Source organism: Amphibalanus amphitrite, unplaced genomic scaffold (assembly GCF_019059575.1).
Source record: "Amphibalanus amphitrite isolate SeventyFive unplaced genomic scaffold, NRLGWU_Aamphi_draft 000065F_arrow, whole genome shotgun sequence".
NCBI lineage: Eukaryota > Metazoa > Arthropoda > Thecostraca > Balanomorpha > Balanidae > Amphibalanus > Amphibalanus amphitrite.
In genome coordinates this window covers 45,389-58,085 of record NW_024881561.1, presented here as the reverse complement: position 1 = coordinate 58,085, position 12,697 = coordinate 45,389, and the positions used below count along the sequence as shown (strand labels likewise).

Here is a 12,697-nt window from a genome sequence, read left to right as displayed (position 1 = left end):
ATTTCTGAAGCTACCATATCCACTTTAAAAATATGGCAGCAAAATAACTTCAGCGCTACCTTTGCTATTGGCAAAGTTATTTTTGTACTGCGTAGTAAAGGAATCTTGTTCGTACTTACCACGGTGACTATAAATAGTACTTACCTACTATCGATGCTTGCAAAATGCAAGTAAGGCTGCGGAGTCTGAGTCAGAGTCGGAGCCGTTCAGAGTCGACAATTATGGCCGGATTCGTAATCGGAGTCGAGTTTGGAACTTGGAAGCCGGAGCCAGAGTCGGAGTCCCTGCAAATCCGTCGACTCTGCCGCCACCCCTATAGTCCTACGCTCTGCGGCAATGTTTCGTACCTAGTCCTACTGTAACTGAGTTATACCTAAGCCCACTGCCGTTAGACCTGCGTGAACTGTCCACTGTCTCAATTATGTCATGGTATGCCGGTATCCATCATGTGAATGACTCCACTTGGCACTTTCAGCCGTAAGGCGAGTGTGAGGTGCAAAATCCCGACTCAACATTGAAATGGAGACGAGGGCCTGAACCCTGGGCCCAGGCGCACGGGTGGATGACGAAAGGGCTACGATTCCTCGGTGAAGCTGGCTCGGTGAGGCTCATCAGCCGCACAACTTTGGCACAACTGGGTGACAGGCTGAGTCGGTGGCTGCCTCCGACATGAGAAGCGTGGTTGGCCGGGTGAAAGGTCCCGGTTGGCCGGTACCTGGTGGCTGGGACTGGCACTGAGTAGTAAAGGAATCTTGGGACTGGCAGGTCCGTCTCTCGGAGGCCGTCAACACCTTTCAGTTTAAAACAGTTTCAATGACATGTATTTTCCCCACGCACGCATCAATAACTCACCCTCGAGTAAGACGATCCCTTGGCAAAAGATTCATGGCAGTTGGCACGATACGATGTTGACAAAGCTTGCATCCCGGGATACATTTCTCGCATAAGGGAGCAGAACTTATATAAAAAACAGTTCAACTAAAATTCTAGAGGTGAAATCTGCTGACAAATATGAGATGCTAGTGACGTCCTCCGTCACTTCACTACAGATCCAGCAACTTCCTCGCCTTGCACTGTCTATGGAAGCACGTTATTCTTCTTAGCAAGAAGACACAGCAAGGAAACAGCAGGGGAGACACAGATGCAACATAGTGCGTTATACAACGGGAGACTTGCAGTCTATACCTTTACTATGGCTTTCCCCGTGTTGGCCCCGTTCAGCATGCCGATGAAGGCTTGAGGCATGTTCTGGAACCCTTCAGTAACTGTCTCCTGAACCGCGATCTTGCCTTCGCGAATCCAAGACGCCATCTGTTCAATTCCTTTGTTCCACTCGTCGTCCGCATCCCAGCGGTATACGAGAAACCCTTCCACCTTCAGCTGCTTGAACAGAATCAGCTTCTCGGGGACTTCCAGTTTCACCTCCTCGCCAGTCTTCTCGTTGTAGCTGGATATGCAGCCGCAAACAGAAATGCGACCATAAACGTTCATCTGTTTGCGGATTTGATAGCTGAGCATTCCGCCGACGTTATCGAAGTAGCAGTCCACGCCGTCCGGGGCGGCCTCCTTCAGGGCAGCATCGATGTCCGCGCACGTCTTGTAGTTGATGGCCACGTCGAATCCGAGCTGGCGGATCCAGGCACACTTGTCGTCCGTACCCGCGAAGCCGACCACGCGGCAGCCCTTGATCTTGGCGATCTGTCCGACCAGGCTGCCGACGGCGCCAGCCGCGCCCGTCACCACCACCGTCTCGCCCTCCTTGGGCTTGCAGATCTCCAGGAAACCGAAGTAGGCCGTATTGCCCGGCATGCCGCACGAGCCGAGAGCATATGACGTCGGAAGGTCGCCCAGGTCAGGAAGCTTCCTCAGTCCGAAGACGGATGAAGGTGTGTCCTCACTGGCGACGGTGCGGGAGCGCCAGCCAAGCTTCCCGACCACCCGGCAGCCTACAGGGAACTTGTCGCTCTTGCTCTCCAGTACCCGCGCCACTTGCGATCCGATCATGGTCACTGGTGGTTTCAAATTCCTCGAGTAGGGCCGCATGTACGGGTCAACGCTGAGGAACTCGGCCTCGCAGAGGAACTCACCCTCCTTCAGTTCGGGAAGGTCCTCAGACTCCAGCTGGAAATCAGACGGCTGCGGCATGCCGTCGAAGTGACGCAGCAGGGTAAATTTCTCGGCCTTCATCTTGGATTCTTTTGCCACCTGTCGGATACCAAAGGTGTTAAAATATCAAATGATCGCCGGTCTAAGATATGTCTGTGGGCGCGAAACTGAGCGTCGACTGAGCTTTCCGGCGCATCGGCAACCTACAACCACAAGCCAGATTTCATTGCTATTTATTGAGAGCAGGCATCAATTCAGGGTATTGGAAAAGTTAACCATTCGATTCACTGCACATTTACACTGCATACATCATCAAGCAACGGCGGATGTCCCACCATGGGTGGCATGAATCTGGCAAAAAAACGACGATAAGTGCACAATTCACACATGCCACGTAGTCCTGCAACATCAGCGGCTGTAAGGCAGGGATAACAATGCTTAGTCATCAGGACAGAACAATGGCAAAAACTATCCGCACGTACCATCGCATGACATTACGCATCAGATCACACTAACCTAATGTTTCGTACGCGTATAAGCCACTGTAAGCCTCTAGTGAAAATAAAACACCTCGCCTCTAAGTGACGGATGGTCTCTTGCTGATGAGCTGAGCGGTTCCGCGCATCACAGTCACGTCTGTCCTAACTGATGTCACAGAAAACTCGGCCGATATGAGTTTCCGCACCGCCGTCAGCCAGACGGACACCTCCACCAAGTCGCCACTCCGGCAGACGGCCGGGAACTCTAACGTCTGGCGCACCACCAGGCAGCCCGGCCCTGGTAGCTCGGTACCCATTACAGCCGACACCAGACTGTTCAGAAGAGCGCCGTGCACCACCGTTTCAACCTCTCCGCCGGCGGGCTCCATGTGGACGGGATTCGTGTCGCCACTGAGTTCAGCGAACCGCTCCACTGTCGCTCGCGAGAGCTGCACCCGCCGTACCGCCCGGTCGCCGACGCTTAGCAAGCGTTTGGGAGGAGACATCACCAGGAGCCGTCCGACACCCGAGTGTCTGAAGCCAGCTGCAGAGGGTGACACAACACAGGCAGCTAGCATTTTGCGGCTTTCGACCGGCACACTTTGTGAATTGAAGTTCTCAACACGAGCAAACACTAGCAACGAGTATATGCGGCGTCTCTCTCAAATACCCAATGACTTGCTAGACCACCTTCCCACGATTCAGGCGCACACTTTGTGCCTGATCAGATGCACACAGTCACACGGAGTTTTGTTCTGGCGCTGTGCCGGCCGGTTCCGGCAGCTGGCGTCGCAGCAGGGCGGCCAGGTTCGCCAGCCGACGGTCCTCGGAGCCACTGAGCTGAACCGTCAGCCGCGTCAGCCGCTCGGCGTCCACCTGCTCCCAGACGGAGCGGTCCGTGACGGGCAGCAGCAGCAGCGTCGTCAGGCAGGCGGCCACCGTCTGCGCACAGGACTCCTCCAGCCCGAGCAGCAGCGCCGGCAGCACACCTCCGGCCAGCAGCGCGCGCCGACACCGCGGCTCCAGACACAGGTTGCTGACGGCGGCGGCGGCGAACCGGCGCAGGGCGGCGTCCGGATCGGACAGACGCGCCAGCAGCAGCCGCGGAGCGCCCAGCCGCAGCAGGTGCTCGGCGTTCCGAGGGTCGTAAGCAAAGTTGGCGATGTTGGCCAGCACCTGTTGTCGCGCCGCAGGCTGCTGCGATTCCTGCAGCTCTTCAAGCAGGTCACGAAGGTACAGATAACGTTCTGGATGTGGGTCGCTCATTTATAGTGAGTCATTTGATATCATCCAATGTCATTTATTGACATCAGATTGTGTGGGAGCTCAATGCTGTCACCTGTTGGCCACTAACTGCATGTCATTGACAAGCAGCACAGCATATGACTCTCAATTCAGCGTCAGATGCATTAAAAAGTACATTGGTTAGCATTGGAATGGGAATTATACATGCCACTTCCGAATTGTTAAGCATTGAGTCATTATGATTTATGAAGTCACTTATCTCATATTTGTGGCACTATGCCCCTATGAATGTAGCATGCAGCAGCTCACAGCTGATGACAGAATATACACATACATGCACATGTACACACATACAAACATATACATCATGAGCAGAAAAGGGTGATGTATTAGGACTAATGCTACCCTAGGTCATTTTTACTTCTTTTGCTTCAGAAATTTGCATCTTGGTGAGCATCTGGTAAGAATTTAGCTGCTAAACAAACAAACTCCATTTTATAATTACCAAAATTTTGTTCATAAGGCTTATAAACCTGTTGAACATTTAAAAGGGGTCATTAAACACCCATAATTTCATTTTCAAATTGAAATATTCTCATCTGAGTGATATACAGGTCTCGCGAGATTAAGCGGTAGGTTTTGCACTTTTACATTTCCGGTTATATCTCAGAAACTAATCGATCTACGATGAAGCCATTTTACACGATCATGGCCGGCTCGTTACCCAACAAGTCGATCGCATCTTCAACACTTAAAAGCTTAACCCGCGCCCCGTAGGGGGGGGGGGCCGAAACGGCCCCCCCTGTCCTTTTCGGTCGATATCTCCTAAACGGCTGGAGATATCGCCACCAAACTTTCAGGACCCTTCCGGGCATCAATTTTACACATTGTGACCAAAAATTTTTCCAGAGGCTGTGATAGGTTGGCCACAAATGACGTCAGAGTGACGTCATGTTCTGTCATTTTCGACCGAAAAAAGACCTTCGCGAGAAGACCTGTCAGGCCTACAGCTTTGAAGATACAGAAAAATGATCAAGACATAAAAGGTGTAGAATTGACAGGGCTACAAAACTGCTATCTCGGATTTTTGAAATTTTTGAGTTTTGATCCCCCAAAATCAAAAAAGCATTTTTTTGGATATATTAGCCAAAAAATCCAGAAAGTTTTTTGAGTTTCGAAAAAACCGGAATATATGTGATAGTACCTACCGTCTTCTATCTACATACCAAATTTCAGATCGATACCTCGTTTTTTGGCCAAGTTATAGCGAAAAAACTGTTCAAAAATGATGACGTCAAATTTTCAAATTCAATTTTTGGCAATTTTAGAACTCGTAGAGCAAAACAAAGACCACCATTAGACTCCCCGTGACGAGCTGCATCGAATGGATACCCATTTTATGCAAAAATATCAACTTTGAAATTTGACCTAATTTGACCTGACCTTGACCTGACCTTCACCAAAACGTGACCTAGGCTGGCCCCAAAGGCTGCCTAACCCACATAATCGCATTTATCATGTAAAATGGACCATAAAACATGTATCACACGACACATTCATATTGTGACCCCCGGTGACCTGACCTCGCTGTGACCTGACCTGGTATCAGTGACCTCAGATAGCAAAGTATGTGTTTGACGAACAATATACCATCGATAATTTTCAATAAATTACCAATTTACTCGATTTCACAGCACATTTCTTGAATTGCCTGTGAACGGTGAAAATCTGACCTTTGACCTGACCTGTGACGTCATCAGTTTGACCTAGGTCAATGAAATTTGGTCACAAGGTAGTTCCCGGGTAGGGCTATCAAACGCCGTTTGAATTTTGAAAATCGGCCGGTAACTTTCCGAGATCTTAGGGGGGGGGGGCGAAACGGCCCCCCCCTACGGGTGGTAGGGTCCGCCGGTAGCCCTACGGGGCGCGGGTTAAGACGACGAAGATATAGCCTGAAGTACACTAAATTTTCTAGGTGCAAAACCTATCGCTAAAACCGGCGAGACCTGTACATAGCAGCAGGTCACAGTTCACACCTTACACTCAAATGCTCGACAAGAAAAGTGAGAAGAGGCTAATAAGGCCAATGCCAAATAATGAAGTCAGCAGGAACAGAAACGTAGAAACAATTTATATCATTCATTATTTTGATATCAATCAGGATGTGTAAGCGATCATTCACATTCTCATTCTACACAAACCAAACTGAACCCGGTGCCCGGTGGCAGCATGTGAGACGCCTTCTATAAGAATAGGTACCCAAATTCAAACAGCAGTAATTAACATTTTCGACCTGCCAGTTGATTTCTGACTTTGCCGATTATCATATGTATCTTTAATGGATAGAAAATCGATAAAATCCAATCCAACTCGTTCAACCTAATGACACGCGCGCTCAACACGCGCTACTTGTACTGGCCTTGCTTGTACTTGTTGGGTTAGGGCGCATAGCCTCGTTGGGCTCAAGCGTCCGTAGTTGTTGTCATCAGTGCGCCATTCTTGTCTCGATCGAGTAGATGTTGCAATCGGTTGCAGCCAGATGGTGCAGAGGGAAACTAAGCAGATGAAGGAAAATGATAGGTTTAGCATGGGATGGCATGGGGATGTATGCGCGGGATGTATGCTCAACACGCAAGGAAAACTTTGCTTTTATTTTGTCGCACACACGCTGGAAATGTCGTAAGTTTGGAAAAATTGTTCGACAAATTACTGATGATGCCAATGAACAGCCAATTAATTTGCGTGTTTGTGAAACGGAATCAGATTTCCATGACAATTTGGAATAAGTTGTCCTTTTCTCTACATGGCGATTATATTTGAACAGTATTTTCAGGTATTTTCGGCACCTTCTACCATTCATCCATTTTGATTTCAATTGGTTTGGTCGGCGGGTGGTGAATATTGGAAGCCATATTAAATGCGCAGGGGGACTATACACGGTTGATGTGCACTGAGGTGGATTAATTTTCGTACAAAATTAATGTATACCTGCTACTAACAGAACGTCAGCAACTATTTGTTGATCAGGTAAGCAATCAGGCCTCAAAGATGAGATGGAGAGTGAGAGGGATAATTCTGTAGAATCACAATATGAATCAGAATCACTAAATGATCTCTTGCTGGACCACTGCAGTTGTAACTGAAAAGTCAACAAACGCATAGTGTATAGGTAGTTTTTTTTTCCGGTCTCGGTGGATCACATCAGAGTGGTGGTTTGTCTGGGGACTCCAAAGACAAATCTTTGTACGCGGCTTTCTTTGACACCCAATTCTTTGTCCTCAAAACTTTGCACATTTCATTGTGTCAACTGTCATGTCCTTTGCTCGTATTTCTTTGTTGCACAGATATTCATCATGTTATTGTATCCACGTTTGTTTGTCGGCGCATTTCTTCGTTTCACATTTTTTGTCCTCATATTTCTTTGTCTCCTGAAATCTTTGGCAAGTCTTCATCTGAAAATTTTAACCTAGCCTATCCTAACCTAATAAGCTTTCACACTCTTTGCACTGCTACAACACGAAACGCTCGGCTCTGCGACGGGCCGGCGGTAGAGTGAAAGAGATAAGCACCGCTAACTCACCTCGTTAACTAACCTCGTTGGTTCCTGCATAACTGATAAGATTGTGGATAGGATTAGGCAAATAGGAAATGAGGAACCCGCATTACATGAGACACGCCAGTTCGATAGAAAGAAACAATACATTCACTAAATCGCGGAGATAACTGGAATGATGCGCCTCCAGAAAAAAGTCTCTAAGTTAGTCATGTTTCCAAAAGTCACGCCTAAATTCAAATCAATTAGTTGCCGTATTTGCGAGACAAAAAAGCATGCGTACATATACAGAAACAGGTCATGAACTTAGTCAACATAAGAGTACAGCAAGTCAGGGATACAAACATTCAGCATCTTCTTAAAGCCATCTATACTTGGGGTATTTACAGCAGAATCTGGCAGAGAGTTCCAAATGTCTATTATTCTAACTGAGAAAAAGCGTTGTCTAATATCTGTCCTGCTGTGGGGACGATGAATCTTAACCCGCGCCCTGCTGGGGGGGGTGTTTGAACACCCCCCCTGTGGTTTTTCGCGAATATCTCAAAAACGGCGGCGCGGAGCGCCGCCGTTTTTGGTACACCTTATCATACATCAATTCTACACATGTTGTGAAAATTTCAGACCAAGGTCATTCAAGGTCAGGTCACCAGGTCACTTGAAGTGACCTCACCTCATAAAAACTTTCAATGTCTGTCATAGCTACACCGAGTGACCGATCGCTTTGAAACTTTCAGCGATTGCTAAGAGCAATAGCATGTACAAAATGTATATCTCAGAATTTTGATATCGATGACCTAAGGTCAGGTCAATTTTGCGACCTCCCCATTATAAGTCAATGGTAGAAAATTGAAATGCGCCTCTTTTGGATGAAAGACGTTATAAACACTCCCAAACACCGAATTACAAGTGGTTTAGACACACTGAACTTGAAAATGGTGTCCGTGACCCTTGTTTATGCCCTGAGGTCATCTTAGGTCACGAATGGTATCTAACAGTTTTTCGCAAATAACTTTTGATAGAGGCATGCTAGAGCGATGAAAACGCCTTAGATGTGTTCAGCTCGACGATACGGATCGACTGATATGCAACATGACCCTTTCCGGTCAGGTCATGACCTTGACCTGAGGTCAAATTTTCAAGTTGACCTTTCAAGGTCAAGTTATAGTTCATTCGATGCGTCTTGGCGAGAGGAACACGATGCCGGTAAAAGTAAGCTCGTACAATGCTTGGGTCAAAAGTTATTGCAGAAAAACTGTTTTCGAAAAAATCGGCTATTTTTGCAGTTTTTGCCCCCTGCAGGCAAAACCGTTGACGTTAGGTCAAATCTGAGAGAATTACTCAGAAAGGGCGTTAATAGGGCTATCGAATGCGCTTTTCCGCGGCGCTGTAGCTCTATTGGTTCCCGAGTTATGCGTTGGCTTCTTGGAAATTTTCGACATTTGACCTGGAAATCGGCGAAATTTTGCCTTCAATGACCTCTGGTGACCTGACCTTTGACCTGACCAAAAAATTGACCGAAATGATTTCGTCATTATTTTTTACGCTCTTTCGAACGCCGCCTTCCGCGTATCGCTACGTGGCCCAGGAGCCGAGTTACAAGGGGGGGTGTTCAAACACCCCCCCCCAGCAGGGCGTGGAAATCCAGGACCCCCAGCAGGGCGCGGGTTAACCCGCGCACCGACGGGGGTCTGCGCCAACTTAGTACCGACGGGGGGGGGGGGGGGCGGATGACCGCCCCCCCCCTGAGATCTCGAGAACGAAGCAAGATAGCGACAAGCGGTAAACGGCATCGGATACGCACGGACAAGGTCTACAATTTTTACTAAGGTCATTTTCAGGTCAGGTCAAAGATGACGTCACAGGGGTCGAAAAAGTCAAAATGGCGGCGCTAGATATGGAGAGGGTTTTTCTCGAATAACTTTCGAAGTAGTCAAGATAGGAACAAACTAAGGGCATCATCGTGATCCTCTCGTCAATCCGCATCGAATGATATATATGTTGACCTCGAAAGGTCAAGGTCAAAGGTTGACCTCAGGTCACGTGACCTCGAGGTCATCATGTATATCATTCGATGCGTCTTGACGAGCTGAACATAATGAGACCATCCGCGCGGCTGTATCTTGTTCCTGTAAGGAGTTATTGGCAAAAAACCTTTGGTGACCTTTGATGACGTCACATGACCTTACAGCTGCCCAACAGCAAAACAGACCTCAAGGTAGTGAAGGTTGATCGTATGTGAAGTCATGTATGGTATATGGGGCCATTCCGACCCGTTTTAGTGGTAAAAACAGGGAGTTGATTTTTCCCCCATTGACTTAAAATGGGGAGGTCGCGAAATTGACCTGACCTTAGGTCACCGACATCAAAATTCCGAGATATACAAATTGTAGCTACTAATGACCTAATAACATCATGCGACTTTCAAAGGCCTCCGACATCTACTGTAGCTCTGGCACGGTGACAAAGTTGCAAAAAAGTGACTTGAGGTTGGGTCATTCAAAGTGACCTGGTGACCTGACCTTAAAAGTTAGGAGATTCAAACTTGCACACCATGTGTAAAATTGATGTGAGAATAGTCATACCAAATTTCGCGGCGCTACGCGCCGCGGTTTTCCCGCTATCCGCGAAAAACCTCAGGGGGGGGGGGGCGGATATCCGCCCCCCCCGTCGGTGCGCGGGTTAAATCGATGGCCTCTGGTGCGATTCTGGGATGAGAGCAGGAACAGGTCATCAGGGGAGATAAAGGAGTGGTTGTGGAAAATTTTCCAACACAAAAGGAGGTCGGCTCTCGTCAGCCTGCCCTGGACAGAGTACAACTGCAATGCCTGGAGGCGATCGGCGTAACTGAGGGTTTCTATTTCTAATCCATAGACACGTTTTGTCCAGCGTCTCTGCACCCTTTCAAGTGAGCGGAGGTCTTGCAGGTACCCTGTGTTCCATAAACTGGAGCAGACAGATTCAATGAGCTGTTGAGACAGATTCAATAATTTACGGCCGATGGGAGGGCCAGAATCTCACTGCTGCTACGCTTCAAGCAGTCAGATGCTTCTTCAAGATAAACAATTTATCGGGGTATCTTTGACGCAGCTAACCTGCGCTCACACTCAACTCGGCGGGACACTGATCTGGCTCACCTACGCGTGAGGACCGAACCAGAGAGGCGGCTAAACAACATCCTCCAATGATATTAACGCATGCCCCACGATTTTAGGAACCTGTCGGTTGGGAAGTGCGTTCGATTTCAGAGTTGTATCTGCGTTTTAACCCTCGCCCGTATTGGTGTTTTTCCATGCGGGAACGTATGAGGGGGGAGGGGGGGGGGGGTCCGTTGGACCCGCTTGCCGTTTCGCCCCGGATCGAGCTAGAGATTCGCGGAAAAACGAGCGTGCTGCCCGTAACGAGAGGAAGCCGATGATACCCAATTTAACCCGCGCCCTGCTGGGGGGGGGGTGTTTGAACACCCCCCCCTTGTGGTTTTTCGCGAATATCTCAAAAACGGCGGCGCGGAGCGCCGCCGTTTTTGGTACACCTTATCACACATCAATTCTACACATGTTGTGAAAATTTCAGACCAAGGTCATTCAAGGTCAGGTCACCAGGTCACTTGAAGTGACCTCACCTCATAAAAAGTTTCAATGTCTGTCATAGCTACACCGAGTGACCGATCGCTTTGAAACTTACAGCGATTGCTAAGAGCAATAGCATGTACAAAATGTATATCTCAGAATTTTGATATCGATGACCTAAGGTCAGGTCAATTTTGCGACCTCCCCATTATAAGTCAATGGGAGAAAATTGAAATGCGCCTCTTTTGGACGAAAGACATTACAAACACTCCCAAACACTGAATTACAAGTGGTTTAGACACACTGAACATGAAAATGGTGTCCGTGACCCCTGTTTATGCCCTGAGGTCATCTTAGGTCACGAATGGTATCTAACAGTTTTTCGCAAATAACTTTTGATAGAGGCATGCTAGAGCGATGAAAACGCCTTAGATGTGTTCAGCTCGACGATACGGATCGACTGATATGCAACATGACCCTTTCCGGTCAGGTCATGACCTTGACCTGAGGTCAAATTTTCAAGTTGACCTTTCAAGGTCAAGTTATAGTTCATTCGATGCGTCTTGACGAGAAGAACACGATGCCGGTAAAAGTAAGCTCGTACAATGCTTGGGTCAAAAGTTATTGCAGAAAAACTGTTTCCGAAAAAATCGGCTATTTTTGCAGTTTTTGCCCCCTGCAGGCAAAACCGTTGACGTTAGGTCAAATCTGAGAGAATTACTCAGAAAGGGCGTTAATAGGGCTATCGAATGCGCTTTTCCGCGGCGCTGTAGCTCTATTGGTTCCCGAGTTATGCGTTGGCTTCTTGGAAATTTTCGACATTCGACCTGGAAATCGGCGAAATTTTGCCTTCAATGACCTCTGGTGACCTGACCTTTGACCTGACCAAAAAATTGACCGAAGTGATTTCCTCATTATTTTTGACGCCCTTTCGAACGCCGCCTTCCGCGTATTGCTACGTGGCCCAGGAGCCGAGTTAGAAGGGGGGGTGTTCAAACACCCCCCCCCCCCAGCAGGGCGTGGAAATCCAGGACCCCCAGCCGGGCGCGGGTTAAAGGTCTTAGGTCATTGGGTGACCTTCCAGTTCAGGTCAATGACCCAAAAGTCGAGAAAATCGGGACCTGTTAGAACGTCGTTAAGTGTGGCTGCTATGGGGTTTTTCGGGGTGCTGATCACGAATATCATGTTAGTTTTGATCACAGATGATGCCTTTATGCCTTTAGGCCAGGTCGGGTCAGGTCAGGTCATCCAGTAGGGGTCCTGCCGGGTATTCGTAGTAGGTGTCAACCGCCTTTGACAGCTTCGCAACATGTTACGAAGGCACCAAAACAACTTCGTAAGTGTTCATTTGGTTGCTAAATTCGAATTCAGCTCCAAAAACTGGCCTAGAAACATGTAAAACTCGAAAAAGTGAACCGAGGTCATCAAAGGTCATTGACCTGACTTGACCTTCAGGTGACCTTGACCGGGCTTGACACCCACCGTAATGCATGGGACGAACATCATTTCACATGTTTGAACGTTTATAACCGCAAAAAGACTAGAAACGCGCGGATGATGAGAGCTGACATACGCTGAATCGCCATTCCGGCAAAACATGGTTTCGAGAAATAGGTCACATGTCAAAGGTCATTTGGGTCAGGGTCATGAAATTTACTGAGTAGGTATAAAATTGATCACCTCGAGGGTACTGAAAGTTTCGTTGCGATCGTGCGATCGACCTCTTTACCCGTGAGTTATTCGCGGAA

General features: G+C 48.2%; 3 protein-coding genes across 9 annotated transcripts in view; 1 reads left to right on the top strand and 2 right to left on the bottom strand.

The window, feature by feature from the left end:
• Nucleotides 1-803: 803 nt before the first annotated feature.
• On the bottom strand, nucleotides 804-6,841 carry LOC122378791 (prostaglandin reductase 1-like). Of its 6 annotated transcripts, none has more exons than XM_043360288.1 (2): nucleotides 6,819-6,841; nucleotides 804-2,205 (listed from the first exon to the last, which is right to left on the bottom strand). In XM_043360288.1, exon 2 carries the CDS (start codon nucleotides 2,185-2,187, stop codon nucleotides 1,180-1,182), a length of 1,008 nt encoding a protein of 335 aa, XP_043216223.1. In that variant the 5' UTR covers nucleotides 2,188-2,205; nucleotides 6,819-6,841; the 3' UTR covers nucleotides 804-1,179. The 6 variants fall into 6 exon arrangements, with proteins under 6 accessions (XP_043216223.1, XP_043216218.1, XP_043216220.1 ...); XM_043360283.1 differs by lacking the exon at nucleotides 6,819-6,841 and adding an exon at nucleotides 6,250-6,466; XM_043360285.1 differs by lacking the exon at nucleotides 6,819-6,841 and adding an exon at nucleotides 6,210-6,262.
• Nucleotides 2,324-4,458, bottom strand: LOC122378793 (armadillo repeat-containing protein 7-like). The gene has a single exon (XM_043360289.1). The coding sequence runs from the start codon at nucleotides 3,849-3,851 to the stop codon at nucleotides 3,324-3,326; it is 528 nt and encodes a 175-aa protein (XP_043216224.1). The 5' UTR covers nucleotides 3,852-4,458; the 3' UTR covers nucleotides 2,324-3,323.
• The window catches only part of LOC122378788 (iron-sulfur clusters transporter ABCB7, mitochondrial-like), a 23,143-nt gene continuing 16,960 nt past the window's right edge, over nucleotides 6,515-12,697 (top strand). Inside the window, exon 1 of one of the 2 annotated variants that reach the window (XM_043360281.1) lies at nucleotides 6,515-6,857. The gene's annotated coding sequence lies outside the window, so the exon portion shown is untranslated. The remainder of the gene's footprint in view (nucleotides 6,858-12,697) is intronic. The other variant, XM_043360280.1, reaches the window with a different exon arrangement.

What these genes read in the sequence shown, in the direction of transcription:
- LOC122378793 (XM_043360289.1), bottom strand. Translation starts at nt 3,851, where the DNA reads ATGAGCGACCCACATCCAGAACGTTATCTGTACCTTCGTGACCTGCTT.
- LOC122378791 (XM_043360283.1), bottom strand. Translation starts at nt 6,279, where the DNA reads ATGCGCCCTAACCCAACAAGTACAAGCAAG. An exon ending in ACCCAACAAGTACAAGCAAG is followed by an intron (nt 2,206 to 6,249) that starts GCCAGTACAAGT and finishes GGTATCCGACAG; the next exon opens with GTGGCAAAAGAATCCAAGAT.